General features: G+C 37.5%; 1 protein-coding gene across 1 annotated transcript in view; it reads right to left on the reverse strand.

The window, feature by feature from the left end:
• LOC150089629 (nitric oxide-associated protein 1) overlaps positions 1-22,432 on the reverse strand; it is a 67,138-nt gene that overhangs the window by 31,293 nt on the left and 13,413 nt on the right. Inside the window, exons 3-4 of the mRNA XM_090390057.1 lie at positions 14,053-14,220; positions 1,518-1,678 (exon numbers count right to left, since the gene is read on the reverse strand). Of these exons, the coding sequence (XP_090246183.1) occupies positions 1,518-1,678; positions 14,053-14,220 (329 nt within the window). The remainder of the gene's footprint in view (positions 1-1,517; positions 1,679-14,052; positions 14,221-22,432) is intronic.

The following is a 22,432-nucleotide window of genomic DNA, read 5'->3' on the forward strand; positions in this document are numbered from 1 at the left end:
CCCTTCCTATCCTGTCTATCCTTCTTGTACACATTGTACTCCCTAAATTCCATTTCTGCATTCCTTATATCTGTGTGACACCACGTCTCTGATATCCCAACAATATCTGCCTTTGATGTTTTGACCAACACCTCAAATTCATCAAATTTACGAGAACTTAAGCCTCTCTTGGTAAGAAGATCCCTTCATTCCTCTCACCCATCTTGTTGCCTGTCTCTGTACACACTCAAGCAAATCTACATTCTTCCTAAAATGAGGCCTCCAGACCTGTACGCAGTACTCAAGCATGGCCTGACCATTGCCTTATACAGAGGGACAATCACCTCCTTTTCCCTGCTAGCAAAATTCTTTTATATCATTGACAAAACCCCATGACCTGCCCTGGCAGCCTGTCTGCATTGCTCAGAAAACTTCATATCTAACTGCACAATTACTCCCAGGTCTTTTTCATTTTCTACAACCTTAAATGTAATATGACACAGTTGGTACATTCCTCTGGGATTACTTCTACCCATATGCAGTACTTTGCATTTATCAATGTTAAAGTTCAGTTGCCACTTCTCAGCCCATCTTCCCAAATTTTCTAGATCCTGTTGCAGTAGCACACTGCCATTACTGTCATTAACAACCCTGCCAACCTTTGTATAATCTGCAAACTTCGACACTAAGTCTGATATACCTTCATCAATGTCATTAATAAATATACAAAACAACAGTGAACCCAACACAGAACCCTGTGGGACTCCACTAATAACGTTAGTCCACCAAGAGCAGCACCCATTGATTACCATCCCGTCTTCTCCCACTCAACCATCCTTTTCTGTAATTATTCATGTCACTCTTCGACCCTCCTTTCCGTGGGGACCTCCCCTGAGTCCAAGGATGCTCTCATAATTATGGCTAAGGGTTTTCTTACTTCCTTTGCTGCCTCCTTTAATATAACTGGATATATTCCATCCCCAGGTGCCTTTCTTATGTTTAACTTCAACAATTTCTCCTCCACTTTGCTCTCAGTTATTACAAAATCATTAAGCACCCTGCTACAATTTGATAACCTTCTGGCATTTTCAATCCTTAATAACTCCTCATGTGTGAATGAGATGCAAAATACTCATTCAGTTTTTTGCTATCTGAGTAGGATCATCAACAGTCGAACCATCGATATCAAGTGGACCAATCAGATTCATTCCCTTCCTTTTAGAGTTTATATAAGTAAAGAAATCCTTGCCGTTTTTCATGGCATCCTTTGCCAGAGATTTCCTGTAATCTGCCTTCGCCTGCCTAACCTCCTTTGTATTCGCATATAAATGAAAGCAGATAAAATTTGCTGTAACAGGCTTACAAACCTTCCTTTGTAATATATTGTTCGTTTCTTATATATTGTACCTATTACATTTTATGGCCTTTCTTAAGTCATACATGAAGATTTTTTAAGCTCTTTATTTTCAAGTGGAACAAAACTTCAAAGTAGCTTTTTGAACAAAAATCACTGATCTACTTTTCCATATAACACTTACCTGATCTTCATATATTGTACCGGGAGTATCATAACAGAAATGTCCTTGGATATACTCAGGTTTATCTGGATTAAAAGTTCCTTTAAAAGGTCGGAATCGTTCTTCTTTATTTGTGAGATCTACAGAATGGTTGCCTTCTTGAAATGTGAGGCCAATGCGTCCTATGAATTACAATACAAAATAATTATTACAATAGTCACAGTAATAGCAGAGGGAACGAGAAACAGGAGAACTGCTAAAGTATGCAATACAAAATGAAAGTACCTATAAATAGTAATTTTCCAGTAACTTTTTTCCAGGAAAATTCAAAGACAAAATAACTGAAACATTTCGGTGCCAATGAGAAAACTAAAGTTAGTAAAGTAGTAAAAATTTAGCTCTCAAAGAAATAAAACAAAATGATGGTTAGATCTTGATTTTTTTTTTCTTCCCCTCCTACAGAAAATATGAATGTTTTCATTTCCTGCTGGATTCTTCAACTCTAGCTAAATGGTGATATTAGGCTGGCTGTATTCATATTTAATAAACATCAATACAGCCAACCTACTAAAAAATGGACAATAAATTGGTGACTGTTTTCCATCTGACAGGAAATGCATTTCCTGGGGATAAGTGTACATGTATTAGTATTGGTTAATGGCCCTAAAGCTTTCATAACCATTTATGGCTACGTGTGTTTGCAGGCCAATCTGCATGTTGTGTAGGCTGAAAAACTCAGAATAACTCATGGAGAAAAGCCTATACTCTCCACCTGAGATGGTTGGTTGGTTGAGTTTTATTGGCGCATTAGCAACTAAGGCTATAACGCCAAAACCTTGTCATAAAAAAAGTAAAACTTTCAGTGACCTAATAAATTAGGTCACTAAGTCAGGGTATAAAAACAAGTATAAACTGTAAAAGACAAATATCAGTAAACAAGTAACAATAATAAATAATAAATCTTAAAATGATAAGATTTTTTAAATATGAGTAAAAAGGTTTACTGATTTTAGGAAACTAAAATTAGCAGACACATGGTCATTGTCAGATAAAATCTGACTGAATGTATATGGCTCAGTCAGATGGTTAAAAGCAGTAAAACTGGTACAATCACATAAAATATGTTGAACGGATAAAATGGTGTCGCATTGCTCGCACATAGGAGGGTCATCAGCTCTCAGCAAATGGAGTGTCACATGACAGCATCCTATGCGGAGCCGAGCAAGAACAACTTCCTCATTGCGATCCCTGCGTAACCTGGACCACCAAGGATGGATCACAGGCTTAATTCGACATTGTTCGTTTGTAGTAACCAGGCGATGCCACGAATCTTGCCACTGAGATCGTAGGTTACTACGGATCACTTGCCTGTAGTCTGTATAGGGGACTAACAGACCAAGATTAACCATCAGGGGTGCCGATTTGGCTGCAATGTCAGCCAAATCATTTCCTCTAATCCCAATGTGACTGGGGATCCAGCAGAAGCGGATATCGAATCCACTTACATAGAGGCTGTATATTATCTACTGAATTCAGGACAGAGTTGGATGATTAGTGGGTGACACCGCTGATAAAGCCTGTAGTGCACTCATTGAATCGGCATATATAATACACTGTTGGTAACAGTGTTTTCTTATGTGATCTAGAACTAACTCTATAGCATGCAGCTCTGCAGTGTAAATGCTGCAATCAACGGGTATCTGCTCTGATATGGTATTATTTGGAAAGACAGCAGCAGATCCCACATACGATTCTGAACTTTGAGCCGTCTGTGTAAACTGGCAGGAAGTCAGAATGTTCTGCCCTCCACCTGAGAATGGTAAACTACAGCCTTGAACAAAGAGGATTTTAAATATTCCTCTAGTTACTGATGGAAATTAAACCAGACTTCTCCAAAACAAGTGGCAGTTGGTAACACATAGTGCCAAACCAGGCTGCCAAGGAGGGCCATAGATAAGTGTATAGGAAAGCAATACCTTTTTTATTGAATAACAATAAATGGTGCAAAGATAATCACAGCCATTTTTTTTCTCCTCACTCAGTAAAGATGGCCAAGTAAGAATAATAGTCCATTCCAAACTAGCATCCCTTAGTAAAATAAATAATGTTTTGCTGTTTACAGCTCTTTATCTAGAGAGCAGACAATAGCAGTAATATTAATCATAAATCGCCACGTTAATCATCTTGGTTGGAAACCCTGTATTGTCTGGACAGGTGCACATTCATAAGCCAGTGAGTGCTGTGCAAGGACTGGGGGAGAGAGGGAAAAAAAAATAAACCAAGAGTACTTCACAGGAAAACTCTACTCTCTCTACCTGAAAATGTGATTAAATAAAAATAATTTTCATTCAAAAACAAAATACCTTATAAGGCACTGGAAGACAAATATCATGGCTGTCTCTAAAATGAGAGAAAAACCCACATATTTAATAAATAAAAATACAGCTGGAATGTCATCATTTGTGTCATTTATTAAACTGAGAGTGCTGGTTTGCAATCTTTAATCCCAATTATTTGTGAATGTAAAACAAGAAGCTTCTATAATTGTATCTGTACTACCTAAGAAGCTTCAGATAATGTTCACATATATTAACTTGCAAACCTATAATATTTCTTGAATTTTCCTACATCAGATCTGTACTAATAAATAATAAATTTTAAAAACAAAATGGATAACAAGGGTGGGGGGAGAAGCAGTGAATCAAATATCAGTTTAAAGAGAAACTGAAAATTATTTTAACACTTCACTTTGGAGAGGGTGACACAATTCCTTGTTAAATAGTACGTGAAATAACACATTCTTTCTTCAATAGCAAATGGAATTTGCTATTAAAAAAAAGCAGGGCAATTCAAAAAAGATGTAAACACATTCACATTCATGAAACATTAACCATGTCTATAACAAATTCTCCAATAACAAATGACAAATAAACAGCAAGATTAAAAAAAAAAAAAAATTCAAATCCTCACCAGAAATGTAATTTCTGTCATGTCCATCATGTGGAACTTGTTAAAATTGCTTCTCCACAGAAAAAGTGTTTTTTCTTTTTTTTAATCATTCGTGAAGACAATTACACAGTGACTTTTACACATGCAAAGAAAAGGACTTAATACTTAAGTCAATTTATAATGGTATAAGCAGTCTGAAAGCAAAGGCGGTATCTGTAGGGAAATAAAATCCAGGTCACCCTCATACCACCGATAAAATAAGAGAGCAATCTGAAAGAAAAATCTTTTAGTGAAGCCCCTACAAAAGACCACTTACAGATATAACTTAAGTAGAATATGCTTCAATTAATGCTTCTGGACAATATACTTTTTGCATTCACTAAAGAGGCATATGATGCAAGAAAACAAACTTATGCAGCATCAGCAAAAAAAAAAACAAAAAAACTTCCCATTTTACACATCCATGTGCTCCAAACATTTGTCCAGTTCTTCCTTGAATTTATTTAAGCTATCAACTTAAACAACAACAGATGGAAATTTGTACCACCAATCAACTACCCACTGGCTAAAGGCAAACTTCTGCACATCTATTCTACAATACTCTTTCTTCAATTTGAGTTTATGCCCCCTCAGATTGGTAATCTGAGCAAGCAGAATGATCCTATCAGAATTCAGTGTGCTCAACCCATTCAAGGCCTTATACACCTAAATCAGATCATCTCGCAGATGCCTAAGTCTCCAGATACAGCAATTTGCAGAACTTACTTTTCCTGGCAAGAGCACCCCTTTGTTCCCCTCACCAACCTTGTTGCCCTTCTCTGTACTCATTCTAGCAACTCTACATTCTCCCTAAAATGGGGTCTCCAGACCTGTATGCAGTACTCAAGTTGTGTGGCCTGACCATTGCCTTATACAAGGGGATAATCACCTCCTTATCCCTGCTAGCAAAATTCCTGTATATCATTGACAAGACCCCACAACCTGCTCTGGCAGCCTGTCTGGACTGGTCAGAACACTTCATATCTAACTGCACAATTACCCTCAGGTCTTTTTCATTCTCCACTACCCTGAATATATACTGGTATGCAAAACTTAAGGACCAGTCAGGTTTTCCCCTGTAGCTTCTCACAGGAGTGGCCTGGATATGGAAAAAGCATAGCAAAGGAACCTCATGAGGTACAGAAATGAAGGAAACAACACCGACACAACAATGGAAACAAAATGGTACAGAGGGACTTTATTCAAAAATGGTAACATAGCATTGGCTGCCATGATACAGATGCATCACTGCCAAAGATGGAACAAAGGGAAGAAGTGGTCCTCAGTAGGAGATATGGCCACCCCTAATGTCGATGCAGGCTTTGCACCGCCTGTCCATACTTAGAACAACGTTGTTGATAAGTTCGCCATCTTCAGCTGGTGAACATTTTCTGGTGGGTGTACGTGCCACTAGGCATCTCCCTAGAGCATCCCATATGTGTTCAATGGGATTTAGATCGGAGGGAAACGAGCAGGCCAATCCATATGAACAATGTCCTCACTTTCCAAAAGCATATCAACAGCTGCAGTGCAATGGAGTGTGGCATTATCATCCATAAACATGAACTCGGGGCCAATGGCACTTCAGAACAGATGCACATGGGGAAGGATTACCTCAGTACAGTAGCACTTTCCAGTATATAGAGTTGTGTACATCCATCAAAGATGACGCCTCCCCAGACAAGAACACGTCGAACGCCATACTGATCGCTTTCAGTGATGTTTGCAGAGTGCTACCGTGTGCCAACCTCTTGCCAGATTAGCTGACATCCAGAATCACTGCTAAGACTGAATCTACTCTCAGTAAATAGTACCTTACCCCATTGCGCTGCTGTCCAGTCCTTGTGTTCGATGCACCACTGTAAATGGTGTCTCTGATGGGCAGGTGTTAAAGGGACACAGCATACTGGCCGTTGGACAAATAGTCCGCCTTTGTGGAGTGGCCTGATCACAGTAAACTGCGATATCCTGTGTCCTGTGCAGCTGGTTTGCAATGAATTCCACTGTCTGGTGTTGGTCCCTCTTGGCCTCTAGGAGTATATACCGGTCATCATTGGGCGTTGTTTTTCGTCAATGACCACTACTAGTCCTTCGAACGGCTGTACATGTCGTTCTGAAGGTCGACCATGCACATCAGACGATGCTATGGGCAATACCGAACTCTGCAGTCACACTCCTCGCACTTCGACTTTCCCAATTATTCAACCCCGGATAATATTATCCAGATATTGTCTACTGGCCATTTCGTTGTCTGTAGCACTGTATGAAACCAATCAAACACGTATAACAATTGTGCTCACCATTTCAGTAATTTGCACATAACTGCTCAACTGCTGCTTTTATCTGTTTATGTGAGCCCTCTCATCGTGATTCAAATTTTTGCATGTGCATCAGCTTTCTACTGAATGGACACAGTTATGCAAATCGCCACAAGCTGTTTCGTTTGATTTTGTGGTTGCAACCTTTAGAAATAGTGTTGGTCCTTAAGTTTTGCACACTAGTGTAGTACCACACAGTTGGTACATTTCTCTGGGGTTACTGCTACCTGTATGCAGTACAGTCCATTCCGGTTATTTGGGACACATCGGGACTAGTGCATTTTGGCCCGATTAAGCGGCTGCCCCAATTATCCGAAGTTTCACGTAAATAGTTAAAATAGTTAAAAATACAATGTACCCCCCCCCTTTTTTTTACAATTGGTTCACTGTACAATCAAATCACGTTACCACGAACTCAACATAGTAAAGTACCGTTCACTATACGATGTGCAGTAAGCCCCGGTCATTGTGATCACGTTTGTGAATTGAATTTTAATTCTATTAAACAGTGATTCTAATTAGCGAAAATAGGAGGAATATTATCCACAGGCTATAAAAGCAAAGATATGTTAAGCGCAAATTTACCCTTTATTACCTTACCAATTAAAAAAATTAAATGATATGTGAAAATCGGAATAATTAATACGTACTGTACGTACATACGAACTAGTTGACATTTCTGTTCACTGACATTTGTGGGCGGGGAGAGGTTAAAATTTAAAACAGTAAAAAGATAAGCAATCAATAACAAAGAACACAGCACACACAAATTGCAAGTAACACAATACGTGCAAGTGAGAACCAAGTAACGAGTTACAAAGCTTTAAAAATAGGAATGAAGAGAAGATCTGAAAATTAATTTTTTTATATGATTTAAGATTTCATGGAAGTGTAAACACATTTCATCATAATAACCCACAGAGTTCCAGCTGTCAGTATTATCGCAAATTCAGTAAGATCGAGTTTACTGTACGTTTATGATAGATTTCACTAACAGAAAAGCCCAATAAACAGGTGACTGCTAATTGTTTTTATTGTTTTGTGGTTGTGACTTCCAGAATTTCGACCGAACCACGTGGTACCGTCAGAGACAATCGTAGGGTAATCTCCAGTGCTGCCGTCTTCTGCCCCGATTAAACGGCATGCTGTCCCAATTAAGCGAAGTAAACCCTGGCTATTTTCTCGATCAGTTTCTGTTTTTTAAGATTTGCCCCAAATAAACGGCTGCCCCGATTAACCGGTGGCCCAAATAACCGGAATCCACTGTACTTTGCATTTGTCAGTGTTATAACTTCAGTCGCCGCTTCTAAGTCCATCTGCTCAACTTTTCTAGATCCTGTTGCAGTAGCATACTGCCATTAACAACCCTGTCAACCTTTGTGTCATCTGCAAACTTCGACATTAAGCCTGATACACCTTCATAAATATCATTGATAAACAATGGGCCCAACACCAAATGGTGGGGGACTCCACTAATAACATTGGTCTATGAAGAGCAGTGTCCATTGATAACCACTCTGTGTCTTCTCTCACACAACAATCCCCCTATCCATTGTAGCAACTTGCCCTTAATGCCATACTGCTCCAATCTGTACAGTAGTCTTCTATGTGCAACAGTATCAAAAGCTTTCCTGAGATCCAAGTAAGTATATGATACCAAAATTATTTTTTGTATCCAGTTCCTTTTGACCACATCGTAGTATCCAATCAAATTGCTTATAACTGCCTGATCTCAGGCTTTTTGAAAGTCAAAAGTTAGCTGCTACTGAAAGCCTTTAATAGCAAATGCTTTTGGGCAATATGCCAGAAGTATCAACTCTTGAAGAAAGGGGATGAATCAGATTAGTCCAATTGATATCAATGGTTCGACTATTGATGTCTTGCTCAGATAGCTGATAGGTTGAATGAGTATTTTGCATCTAGATTCAGACATGAGCCTGAATGTAGATGCAAAGAAGTTAAATTCTTTGACTTAGAATTTCTGACAATTGATTATAATAACATCACTGCCATTCAGATTTGCCTGAGAGCAATGCCAAACCATCTGAAAGAAAAGATCTGAATTCACTTCTTCTCCCCCCCCCCATCTGGTTAAATATTCTCTGACACTCAAGTATTGTTATGAGGAATTATTAAAATGCCAAGAATGAGCTGGAATAATTTGTTGTATTTTGTTATTTCATGCTTCCTTGTGCACTTGTTTTTGTTTTTTTTTTTTTTTTTTTTTAGGAGCATTAGCAACTAAGACCATATTGCTCCGGGATATGCGGTGGTCATTCCTTGACCTTTCCGCATCCTCCGTATTTGGTGGTGACGGGCTCGAACCCCGGTCTAATCAAGAAGCTTGTGCTACGCACTGCTGCTCCTTCCCACCTGGCTACGGAGGCGCCTTTGTGCACTTGTCAGTTCCCAACAAAGGACGACTGTACATCATTTCTTTCAGTCCACAAAAAAAATTTTAATTTTCTGTGGATAAGTTTCTGGTACTACTTTGTGTTGTTCAAGATAAAGAAATAGATGAAGCAATAGAAATTTTGCAGCATCTAATAGGTTTCACACTAAAACTAACAGAAATGATGTTGCATAAAATCCAATGTTTCATCTATTTATTGTTAACAACACCATTTTCAAGTCTAATTTTTTTAATTTCAAATTTGAAAATGGTGCACTGCCAACTGATGAAATTTGTGCTATCTCTGCACTTATATATGTGTATTTTTCAATGGGAACTTATGCACCATGTACCCACATACAACAATAAAACACTTTCTCAATGAACAAAAGAACAGATTTCTCTCCTCTTGTTTTAGATTCCATGACTTGGACAAAAGAAATGCCTATGATTAAGCCAAAATCAACTTTCTGGTTTAGTCTGATATGGTGATCAACTTTCAAAATGAAAGTGGAAGATTTAATAAACATTGGTGTAATAAATTTGCATTAAACATATCTAGGAGTAATGACCTCAGCACGTGGATATCAGGTATGTTGGATTGAAGAACTATGTTCAGATTTTCAAAATTGGAGTAACATATAAAAGAAACAGGCAAACTGTTTAATTCAAGCAACAGGCTTTCTGCATGGGTGAAGGTAACATGCCTAGAATTATCAGCTTGCTTGGCCTGATTAGGATACCTTTCAACAGAAGTTTGTGATTCAGAAGTTTTTTTTTTTTTTTTTTTAAGGTCATTAATTTATCTTCTTTAAAAACTTCTTTTGGATCATGAACTAGATTTGGATATGAGTCAGTGGCACTCACTAGTGACTGCTTGTACTTTTCAATATGGTAAGTCTGAAAAGTACTTATATGATTTTCTCTTACCACTTCTAACCCCTTCTTTAAACAGATTTGCCAAAGGTGTTGGTCCTTAAGTTTTGCATACCAGTATAGTATCACACTGTTCTACCAGTCTAGTTTACATATTCAACCAAATATAGCCAACGTACACCTACATGCTTCAAAATCTACTTTACTTCAGTTGCATTCATCAGTTGAAATTGTTTAAGTCTAACTCTCCTTTTAGCATTTCTTTCTGGATAATATCAAATATATTCACCAAATATTTATCTGCTTTCACAGAGAAGGCATATAGTCCTCTTCAACACACACACACATTAAAAAATTAAATTAAAAAGAAGAGATTGAGAACTCTATGTGACCTCCAGGTGCACAATCTCCACTTTTAATACTCCTGCTGCTTCAGTTTTGAGACCTACTATAACAGCTGCATTATCAATACTAAGACAGTTTCTTGAAAGAACCCTACACATTTTCAGGTTGTTCAGTAAAAAATACCTAATGTTGTACATTTTACAGTCACTTTCCAATGCTGGCACTGAAAGCAAGTGGCTTGGGATCTGATTATTTGTTTTTTTTTTATTACAAAAGATCACCACAATGGGATATAGCTTGGAATCGCTTTGATTACTGCCATCCATAGAAATCAAAAAATGACCTATTTTTTAAAGCCATCACTACCTCTTCTTTTCCTATCCATGCAGTTTTACTACAATTCTTGTCGTTTTTCTTTTTCCATGGCATCATTTTTTATTACTTCACTAATAAGAAATATATTTCCGAACAAAGTACCCACATGATCAGTACAACTCAGAGGAAGATTACGTTCTAACACAAATTACGTTTTAAAGATTATTTTGGAGATTATGTTCTAGAGACGCAATAAATAATCAGCACAAATAAAGATCACCATCACTATGAAGTTCTGCATCTATTTTAGCATTTTGTTCTATGCAGTATATGCTATTCCTTATGCTTATTTGTTTGCAAATGTCTGATTATGTCATGTGACCTGCTGATTGATATCTATATACAGTACATAAAGCAAGCATGTTACTTTTTTCAGATTTTATAATACACAGAAAATCTTGGGTATATGTCACCTGAAATTTTACATTGTATTTCTTTTGCTGAAAAAAAAAATTATTGAAAGACACTGTTACTTAGCTTTGCACTACACAGGTAAAATGAAATGATAGCATATTACGGAGAACAACACCTATTACCCCACATCTGTTTTGCAATGCAGACTAGCACACTGGCCAATTAGTTAACAAAAATAAGAATAAACTCGCATATTTTTTAAAATTCCAATTTTAATGTAATTTTCCTTTTTTTTGCAAAAAAAAAAATATAGAGAAAAACTGAGTTTTTGCAAAAAGATGGAGAAATATTTTGCCACCAGCTATATTATTAAGGTGACAGAGAAGGGGTCAAACTAAGTAAAAAAGATGGATTCTCTGTTATAAATCTGGGACATTGGCAGCTATGGTGTAGGTGCTAAAACTGAACAACAAATGTAAACATGAGTTTTGCTATGAAGCAGAAGAGGATGACATGAGCACATGGCTTGTTTTCAATGATAAAGCCATTTTTCGATGAGCAGAAGGACGAACCACCACAAAGCACTGAAAATCCTACCATCTGTGCCCAACAACTTGGGTAAAGATGGAACATCAAATATAATATATTTTGTGCCATTTCACATAAAATTTATGGCCCTTTCTTTTTATGGAAAATATGATTGGGAACATTTACCAGAACAAGCTGAAAAATTGGCTTAGGCCTCAACTCTAAGAATATTCCAGCGATTTCATCTTTTGGCAAGGCAGCACATCTCAAGAACCAAAGAAAATAACATGGTGCTCCTGCCCCCATCTAAGGCTTCCAAGACTTAGATGGGGGCAGGAGATGCCACCACTGCAGATAACCATTTCTGAACTGAACTGAAATGTATATCACTGAAGCAGTGACATTAATTACACATACAGAAAAGTCTGGAAAAAAATGTAATTTCAAACTGAACTCTACTGTTTGACTCGTGAAGCTTATATCAAGGGCCTCTAGTGTACATAGGACATTTTTGGAGATTCTTTGTATTGCTGATATTAATAAATGCGTATTCTCGTTTCTGTGGATTTTTTGAACCTGTATATACAGCAGACTCTCGATTTACTGGGATCAGATTAACCGGGACACTTCGACTCTAAATAAAAAAAATAAATAAAAAAAAAAAAAAAAATCAACCAGAAATCATAAAATTCAAGTAATAACTAGAATAGGTATAAACAGATGTATTGCAAGACGTAAGTAAGAGACAAGAAGCAGCGTTATAAGCCGTTATTGGGAAATTATTATCTTGCAACCCCTGCTGTCTTCACACCCCCAACTCAAAAAATAAATAAATAAAAAGAGGCCAAATGCTTAGTTTCTTTTAGTGTGTCGTGTCGATTGTTGTATTCCGTCACACCGCTAAAGGACAAATTTTGTTGCGTTATTTATGTCAGGGATGTCGGAATTTTTTTTTTTTTTTTTTGTTTAGAAATCGTGAAAACGATGGGCAAATGCAAGTTGTGCTTTCAATTAAACAAAAACTTGAATTATTCAGAAGTTTGAAAACAGTGGATCCGTTAAATCTCTAATGAACCATTATAATGTTGGTGACCAAACCATACGCAACATTGTAAAAAATAGAGGGAAGCTATTAGATTTAAAATCAACATCGTAAAAAATAAATGCTTGTCCAATACACACTACTTGCGTATTGGACACGCAAGTAGTGCATGGTAAGTTTTTTTGTTTTTTATCTATCACCATACTTTTTACGTAGATTGCTGAACAATTTTCGATACAGTAAGTTCCCGACTTATGTAGCTTCGGACTTATGTTACGTTATTTATATTTTTTTTATATGACTAAAGATTTCAGTGAAGGGGACACACACATTTCACCAAAATAACGTAAAAACCCACAGAATTTCAGCTATCGGTATTATCGCAAATGCAATAAGATCGAGTTTACTACCCATTTATAATAGATTGTGATTTTTATTGTTTTATGGCAGTGACCTCCGGAAATGTGCTTTAGTAAAATGTGAGCTTGCGTGGAGTGATAACAGTGAGTTTTTGCCTTAACCCTGTGAAGTTCCTTTCAGAAAATTTAATTTTGACTGTTATCATGGTGTCAACTAAGAGAATAAGTGACAGCGCTACTAGTAAATCTACCAAGAAAAGGAAAGCGATCGAGTTGGATCAGAAAATTAAAATAATAAGGATGTATGAAAATGGCCAAACGTTAATAAGTATCGTGCAGAATTCAGATTTGTCAGTCGCAACAGTGAACATAATAATAAAGTAGAAAGACAGAATACAAGAAGCGGTGAAGTGATCGGCACCAATGAAGTTAACTATAATAACCAAGGCTACGAAATACAAATCAGTTTTTACAGTACAATAACACATTTTTTCCCTTCCTTTTATGTTTTCTTTTCTTATGCGCCACTCTGGCTACTTCACCGCTGTCCCCAGATAAAGTTTTTAATTGAACTAATTAAAAATATATAACTACTTTTCTTCATTCTTCTGAGGATATTATGTGGTTTTTGTAATTTTGGCATATCAGGGTTATAGTAGCAATATTTTATTAGTCATTTCCGAGTTAGTTACGTAAAACACGACTTACGTAAGAAGTACTGGAATGTATCTCTTAAGAATGTCGGGGACTGACTGTATTTGTGGATTAACCGGGAAATCAACTATCCGGGAACTTTTTATTACCATCTATCCCGGAAATTCAGGAGTCTACTGTACTTCTTTTTGAATCACTTTTGAAAGTGGTAATCTAAAATGCTATCATTTAGTTAAAAGTTCTAACCTCGTATAAACAAACTCATTATAAAATTTCTCATTATAAAAATTTTAAATATTTATAAAATATATATTTTGTAATTTACCTTGAAGTGTCGCATATTCAGAAAGCCCAGTTTCCTGATAGAGGGATTTTCGCAACGCTTCCTCTTGAGTGCTTATTTTTCGTTCTTCTATAAGTCGTTTGTTTCTTAGGTACATTTTCCAACCACTAGGAAAAAGCATCGGAAACTTCAAAAGATTTAACGTTGTTCCTAAAAACAAACAATTTAAAACATAAAAAGCTTCACTCTAGTTTATGGTTTTATTAAAAAACAGACCAACAGAAGGCTACAGCAATGTACTGAATTACTTAATAAGAGTAGTTAGTGGGCCATATTCCATTCTTTTTAAAAATTTTATTAAAATCAAAATTGAATCACAAAAATTCAACCTTTGAAGAGCTAACCAATTATAGATTATCTAGAGCAGTGTTCCCCAACCTTTGTTCATAAAGACACCACTTTTATATCTGAGACAGAGGCCATGGATAAGCAGAAATATTATGCTATACATGCAAATATATTAATAACTATTTTTAATACAATTATATAAGCACTCATACTTAACATACATAATATACATTAGGTTGTTATAGATATCTTCCATTACTGTTACACAGATTGTAGCCTACTGCAAAACAAAGCTATTTTATTGGTCAAATCCCATGGACAACTTTCATAAATTAAGTGGACCATCATCATCATCAGCCATTTTCAATCCACTGCAGGATGAAAGCCTCTCCAGCAACTTTACAGTTCCTTCTGTTTTGTGCAATGGCCATCCATTTACTGCCCACGAACTCTTGAATGTCATCTGTCCATCTCTGTTGTTGTCTTCCTGATTTTTCTTTAGCTCCTCTTGGTACCATTCTGTTATTTTCTTAGTCCATCTGTTGTCATGTCTTCAAGCTATGTGTCCCGCCCAAGTCCATTTCAGTTCTTTAGTTTTGATAAGCATGTCCTTTACTTGAATCTGCTGCCTAATTAACATGTTTCTCTTCTTATCCAACAGTCTGGTTCCTAATATAATTCATTCCATTCTTCTCTGTGTAGTTTTCAGCTTCTTTTCCATTCTTTTGGTGAGTTCCCAAGTTTCACTTCCATAAGTCATGGTGGGGAGTATACATTGGTTCATTATTTTAGGTTTCAGAAAAATTGGGATATTGCTCCTCAGTATGCGACTATATTTCCTGAATGCTATCCATCAAAAATTTATTCTTCTCTTGCCTTCCATCCATTTATCTTTCCAGTGCCCAAAACATTGCTTTATGCTGTATGGGGTCAAATTCCTTTTCATAATCCACAAATGCTAGGTATAATGTCATTTTATATTCATTTGCTTTCTCCATTAGCTGTGATATTACGTGAAGGTGATCCATAGTTGAGAATCCTGTCCTAAAGCCAACTTGCTCCTTTGGTTGATTCTCATCAAGTACTTTTTCGAATCTATTAGTAATGACCTTTTGAACAACTTTTAGATGTGGGACAACAAGCTAATTGGTCTATAATTTTCAATTTCTGATTTATCTGTTTTCTTATGCAGCAAAATTATGATTGCATTAGTTCACTCCTTAGGCATCATGCCTTTCCTAATTTATTTTGTGAAGTCTTGCCAGTTTCTGTGTTGTCTCTCTTCCTCCTAATTTTAACAGCTCTACACCCACCTGGAACTTTTTGATTCTTCATTTTCTTCAATGCATATTCTACCTCATCAGGAAGGATATTGGGTATGTTGTATGTGTTGGCTAATTTGTGATCCATCTTCCGCACTGCTGGCATCATTCCCTTGCTCCTTATATAATATTTTATAGTGGTCTTCTGCTATTTGAATTATGCCTTCTCTACTATTTATAAGTATACCATTACTATTCTTCAGATTTAGTATCATTTGTCTTTTTGTATTACTGCTCGTGACTGCTAATTTAAGTCCTTTGTTTTCCCTTAATGCTTGTTGTACTTTTCTTGTGTTCTCTCTGAATCTCTTTCAGAGAGAGCTTTGCATAACTCAGTAAACAATTTTGCCCTTGTCAGTGTCTGTCTTGCTTTTCATTTTTCATCTTTGGTTCATCATAACAAGTGTTTCTTGACTAATTTTTTCTTCTTTGGATTTCTTTTTACCTATAAGGTTTCTTAGGCCTTATCAATTTCAGAAAGTTGTTGTATTCCTTGTCAATATCTTGGTCCTGAAAGTTCTGCAGGAGCTCAAACTTGTTCCGAAGTTCCAGTACATATTGCTTTTTCTCCTCTTCTGTTATCTCAAAGATCTACATATTATTTATTTGAGCCAGTTTTTTCCTTTGTTTTCTTACATCTATGTCGTGTGCATCTTGCCATTCTGTGATAACTTCCAAATTCACCTTTTTCAGGACAGTAACATTGTTCACAATAATCTTCTGTTAGTGAGGATGAAGTCAATTTTATTGGTTGGTAATCCATTTGGGCTCTTCCATGTCCACTTTCTGTTCACCCTTTTCTTGAAAAAAGTGTCCATTACTGACAATCCTCTAAATTCTGCAAATTTCACAAGTCTTTCACCAATTCCAAAATTTCTATTTCTGTGCTGTTTTGTCTCTTTCCAACCTTAGCATTGAAGTCCCCAATAATGATGGTGCAGCGAGGTTTCTGTACGCCTAGAAGTCACATAATTTCGTTGTACATTTCTTCGACATCTTCATCATCATGGCTTGATATTGGTTCATATATCATTATAACCTTTAGTCTGTACCTCTTAGAAATCCTGAGTCTTGGAATAGTCTTGAAACCCTTGTGATGTACTTTTGAATTCCAAAATGTTGTTTTTAATATCTTTATGGACCAGAAAGCCAACTCCGCCTTCACTCTTTTCACTGTTTCCATTGGTGTACAGCAGATTTCCACTTTATAAACTTGTGATTCATTTCTGATATTAGAGGTGGAAAAGGAATTAGAAAATGTGAATTGGAATATCATTGGCTTGGCTGAAACAGGGAAACAGGAAAAAGAAATGACTTACCTTCACCAATGAGCAATCTTACGTTGTAACAGGCCAAGTTCAGTTTCTGTGCATGGCAGCCTGGTTGTACCCAGAGATTCTTTGCACCCTCTCCTTTTACTCTGATCCTCTCGCTGCTGTAAGGGGGAGAGTGAAAGCCACCGGGGACTGAGGGTCATTTGTTTCGTTGTGTTGTCATATTTAATAAATTGCTGTAGGAGTCAGCCTTTTCCTCTTCACACTGACCAGGCATCTTGAAGAGAACCACTCTACACGTTTGCTGCCACTAAAGTGATGTAACAGGGCTTACCAACGAGAAGGTGTGCATGAGTGGATTTTAGGGAGGCAGGTCAACCAGAATTCTCCTAGATCTTCAAAAATAGAAAGATATCGGATCCATCAGTGCTTTAGACTGAGTGTCTGATAGCACACAGAATGCCTGTTCCTCTCTAAGCCCCTCATTTATGAGGTAATATTTAATTAAACAATATTTGTGCTTATGCATAAACATGAGCCCACAAATAGAGGTAAAAGGGTTGGTTAGAGAGTAGTTTATCTGAGTGGACACATTGTGTAACGTAGTAAAGGTTGTGGGATTGCATTTCAATGATCAGTTTTGTCACTTATGTTTACATTAGAAATGATACCATTATCTGCAAATCATCCTACATCATTGGGAGATCTGTTTAGAATATGGCTTAACAAACACAACTGCCATGGCAACTGACTTCTATACAGTGGGACCAACTGATGATGTTACCAACAGCAAATTCAAAATGGGAAGCATTCAAAGAACTAATCTTGGAAGCTACCAGGCTTTACATACCAACTAAGAAATATTGTTCAAGGTTCAGGCCTAAATGGATGTCAGATGAACTAATGAGACATGTGGCAGAGAAGAAATATGCATGTGATATATACAAATTAATGGGTGACGTGGAAGCCTATGATAGATATAAGTTGGTCTGTAACCAAGTGACAAAGGAGATTAGGCAGGCAAAGGCAGATTATGAGAAATCCTTGGCAAAGGATGCAATGAAACACAAAAAAGAGTTCTCTACCAATTTAAACTCAAGTAGGAAAGGGATGAATCAGATTGGTTCACTGGATATTGATGATTTAACAGTTGAGGATCCTGCTCAGGTGGCTAACAAACTAAATGAGTATTTTGCATCTACATTCACACATGAGGAGTTATTCAGGAAGGGGAATGTCGTAGGTGAAGTAAACATTGGCAGTGAGCTAGATGATTTCGTAATAACTGAGAGGAAAGTGGAAGAGAAATTGTTGAGGATAAACATAAAAAAGCACCCGGGGTGGATGGGATCTATCCAGTTATATTAAAGGAGGCAGCAAAGGAAGTAAGCAAACCCCTAGCCATAATTATGAGAGCTTCTTTGGACTCAGGGGAGGTACCCACAGACTGGAGATGTGCAAATGTAACCCCAATTCACAAAGGAGAATCAAAAGCTGACAAGTAATTATAGACATGTTAGTTTAACTTCTGTTCCAGGAAAATTAATGGAGGCACTGGTTAATGAAGCACTGCAGGATCATATAGACAAGACTTCAGTTATAGCTCAGAAACAGCATGGTTTTGTTAAGGCAAGGTCTTGCCTGACCAATTTGATTGGATACTATGATGTAGTCACAAAAGAACTGGATGCAGGGAATAACTTTGATATTATATATTTGGATCTTAGAAAGGCTTTTGATACTGTTGCACATGGAAGACTGCTGCACAAATTGGAGCAGTGTGGCACTGGAGGCAAATTGCTGCTATGGATAAAGGGATGGTTGAGTGGCAGAAGACAGAGAGTGGTAATCAATGGACACTGCTCAACGTGGACTAATGTTATTAGTGGAGTTCCTCAGGGTTCAGTGTTGGGTCCGTTGTTGTTTTCTGTTTTTATAAATGATATTGATGATGGCATATCAAGCTTAATGTCCAAGTTTGCAGACGATACAAAGGTTGGCAGGGTTGTTAAGGACACTACTGATGCTATGCTGCTGCAACAGGATCTGGAAAGGTTGAGCAGATGGGCTGAGAGGTGGCAAATGAAGTTTAACATTGACAAATGTAAAGTACTACATATGGGAAACAGTAACCCCAGAGCAACGTATCAACTCTGTGGTACTACACTAACAGTGGTAGAGAGAATGAAAAGAACCTGGGGGTAATTGTGCAGGCAGATATGAAGTTCTCTGAGCGGTGCAGATGAGCTTCAAGAGTAGCTCATGGTGTCTTGTCAATGATATACAGGAATTTTTCTAGCAGGGATAGGGAGGTGATTATTCCCTTGTATAAGGCAATGGTCAGGCCACACCTTGAGTACTGTATACAGGTCTGGAGACCTCATTTTAAGAAGGATGTAGAACTGCTGGAACGAGTACAGAGAAGGGCAACAAGATTAGTGAATGGAACAAAGGGTTGCTCTTACGAAGAAAGGCTTAAGTTTTGGAAATTACAGTCTGGAGACTAGGCACCAGCGAGGTGATCTGATAGAGGTATATAGGGCCTTGAATGGTTTGAGCATGCTCAATGCCGATGGGATTCTTCCTCTTGCTCAGAATAATCACCTGAGAGGGCATAAATTCAAATTGAGGAAAAGACAGAGGTAGGCCAGATGTGCGGAAATTTGCCTTTAGCCAACGGGTAGTTGGTTGGTGGAACAAAGTTGATAGCCTAAACAAATTTAAGGCTCAGCTGGACAGGTATTCCAAACAAACGGAGGGGTGAAATGGGAGTGGTGTTTTTTTGTTTTTTTTTTGGCTGACGCTGAATAAGCTTACTTTCTTGCATCATATGCCTCTACTAATGCTAATGATTTGGCAGCTAGTATTTTACAGGTTAGCCTGGCAACTGCTAGAATGGACTGCCAGTTCTTTTGTTTTACAATCACTGTGGTCTGTATCTTGCAAGGAAATGGTATGATTTTCAACAAAGGCATAGTGTGACGGATTCTTAATATGGACAATAAACTATATAGAGAATTATTTTATGGAATGAATTGAAGGGAAATGAATAAGAATAATCATATCTGGCTTTCATTAAGATGGTACAAAATTTAAAGTTACCTGAAGAGAATTTCATAATTAGCTTTTTATTCAATATTGATAATAAATGGAGCCTTGTTTGCATGTGTGATTGCTGTAAGTCAAGTATTTATAATTCAGGGAGTGACCAGGTAATTTACCATCTGCTTTTTTTTTTTTTTTTTTTTGATTTGTGTTTCTCCAGAGCACTGATAATAATTAATATATCATTCATAATTAATTTAATATATAGAGGATAATCACATAAAGAAATAGCTTTTACAAGGGTTGTTTAATAAAGAATGATCATCATTTTTATTTTCACAACATACCTTTATTAATCATCCATATTTTGATAGTCCTTTTCAAAGCAGTCCCCATTTGATGAAATGCACTTACTCCAATGTTTCTGTCATTCTTCAAAAACATGGTGGAAGCCTTTTTTGACATGCATTTGAGAATCATCTCTGATGTCTTTACAACTTCTGATGATTGGAAATGTTTTCCTGACAGCTCTTTTAACTTTGGAAATAAAAAAAAAAATTCCAGGGTGCAGGGTCAGGGCTGTAGGGCAGAGATGAGGAACACATTTGACATTAATGCTGGCTAAGTACTCGATGAGCAATGTGAGGTCTTGCTTCCTTGTAATGCAGCATCCATCACCGGCGTGCAGTTGTGATTGTTTGCAATGAATGTGATCCAGCAAAGCGTGCAGAAAGCTCTGTAGTAAGGTGCCATAACAGTCATACGATGTGGCACAACATGCTGGTAAACCATTCCTTGAATGTCAAAAAAAGACAACCATAACCTTTCCTACAGAAGCCACATTTATTTTTTTTTTTGGTGCTGATGATGATGTGGTCTTCCAAACAGAGCTTTGTTTATTCTCTGGGTTGAAATGATGAAGCCATGCCACATTCTCCATTATCACCTTATGCAGAACCTCACCATCTTCAGTAACCATCCACTGAAGCTTCTGACAAACCTCCATGTGAACTTGCTGTTGCTCGGGTGTGAGTAGTTCTTGGAACCCAGCATGCACAAACGTGTTATAGGAAAATGGTCATGGAGAATACACTAGGCAGTGTTCAGTAGGCACTGGATCACAGCCTTTGTGCTAGATCCTTTTTTGAAACCATATTGTACAGGTGAGGCTAGATTTGAAGTTGTATAATGGTAATCCAGTCTGTTTGTAGAAGTCATTCCAGAAATTTTGCAAGCACAGGAAGTAAGGTGACGGGCCGTTGGACCTCAGGTTTTTTGCAGACTTATCGAGACAATGATAAGTTTTATGCTGGTCTCCTTCCAGATATCAGGAAAGATTCTGTAAACTAGACATTTATTGAATGTGGCCAGAAGAGTATGTGGTAATTTTTCTACAAACTTCTTGATAACAACAACTTCCAGAAGGTCTTTTCCAGGAGTTTTATTTTCCTTTGTCCTTAGAAGGTTGGCTTGTAGCTCCTCAAATGTGAAAGGTTCCTCAATTCTCTCAGTAGCATACTCATCTTTTCTAGTCATAAGTTCTTGACATTTAGTGGTTCCTCATCATGGGAAACAGGGAGTCAAGTAAATTGGAGATGGAATCGTTCCAGGATTGTGTTAGGATAGCATCTGGCTTAGTCGTGGCTGTGAGGACCTCTCCCCTGGGGAGCTTATTAATAACAATATAGTATACCACTCTCCAGGTGTCATTGTTACCCACAGTGGAGACCAGTTCCTGCCAGAATGCTTTTTTGCATCATCTAATGGTGTTCATGTATCTGTTCATAAGAGCCCTGTAATTTTCTCGAGCAGCATCAATTTCTGATTGTGGCATGGTAGCATAGGCTCTTTGAAATTGTTTTTCTGGCTTGAAACACCAATTTCCTTTGGTTGTCGAGTTCTTCATTCCACCAAGGAACAGCATTTCTAAATGGTTTTTGCTTAAGGGATGGCTATTCTGCAGGCTTCACGGATGGTCTTGGCAATTGTAATAGCACTCTCTTCAGGTGTGTTTTGAAGTTGGGAAGGCGAATCCTTTTGAAGCTTACTGACTAAGACATGATAGAAGTGATTTCCAGTTGGCTTTTTTGGTGCAGAAGCACACAATGTCCCTGGGGATGGGAGGAACCAAATCCACAGAGTGACTAAGAGAGAAAGAAGTGGTCCAAAGAAGCCCAGGAGTCGTTAACTTTCCATTTTGAGAATTGGGTGACTATAGTTATATCAATGGTACTCTCCCAGAGGGTATTGCCAAATGTGGGATGATTTCCAGGCTGGTTTAGAACTTGAAGATTCAATGTGATTATGAAGTTTTCCAATTTTTCGTCATTCCAGATGCCAAGTAGGATCAGATGTTGTGCTGGGCCACAGCATGAAGTGACAATTCGCATCCACAGCTATTAGGAGCTTACCCTCCCCTTTCAGGAGTGCCAA

Source organism: Mastigoproctus giganteus, chromosome 2, assembly GCF_048544385.1.
Source record: "Mastigoproctus giganteus isolate SK-2022 chromosome 2, ASM4854438v1, whole genome shotgun sequence".
Taxonomy (NCBI): domain Eukaryota; kingdom Metazoa; phylum Arthropoda; class Arachnida; order Uropygi; family Thelyphonidae; genus Mastigoproctus; species Mastigoproctus giganteus.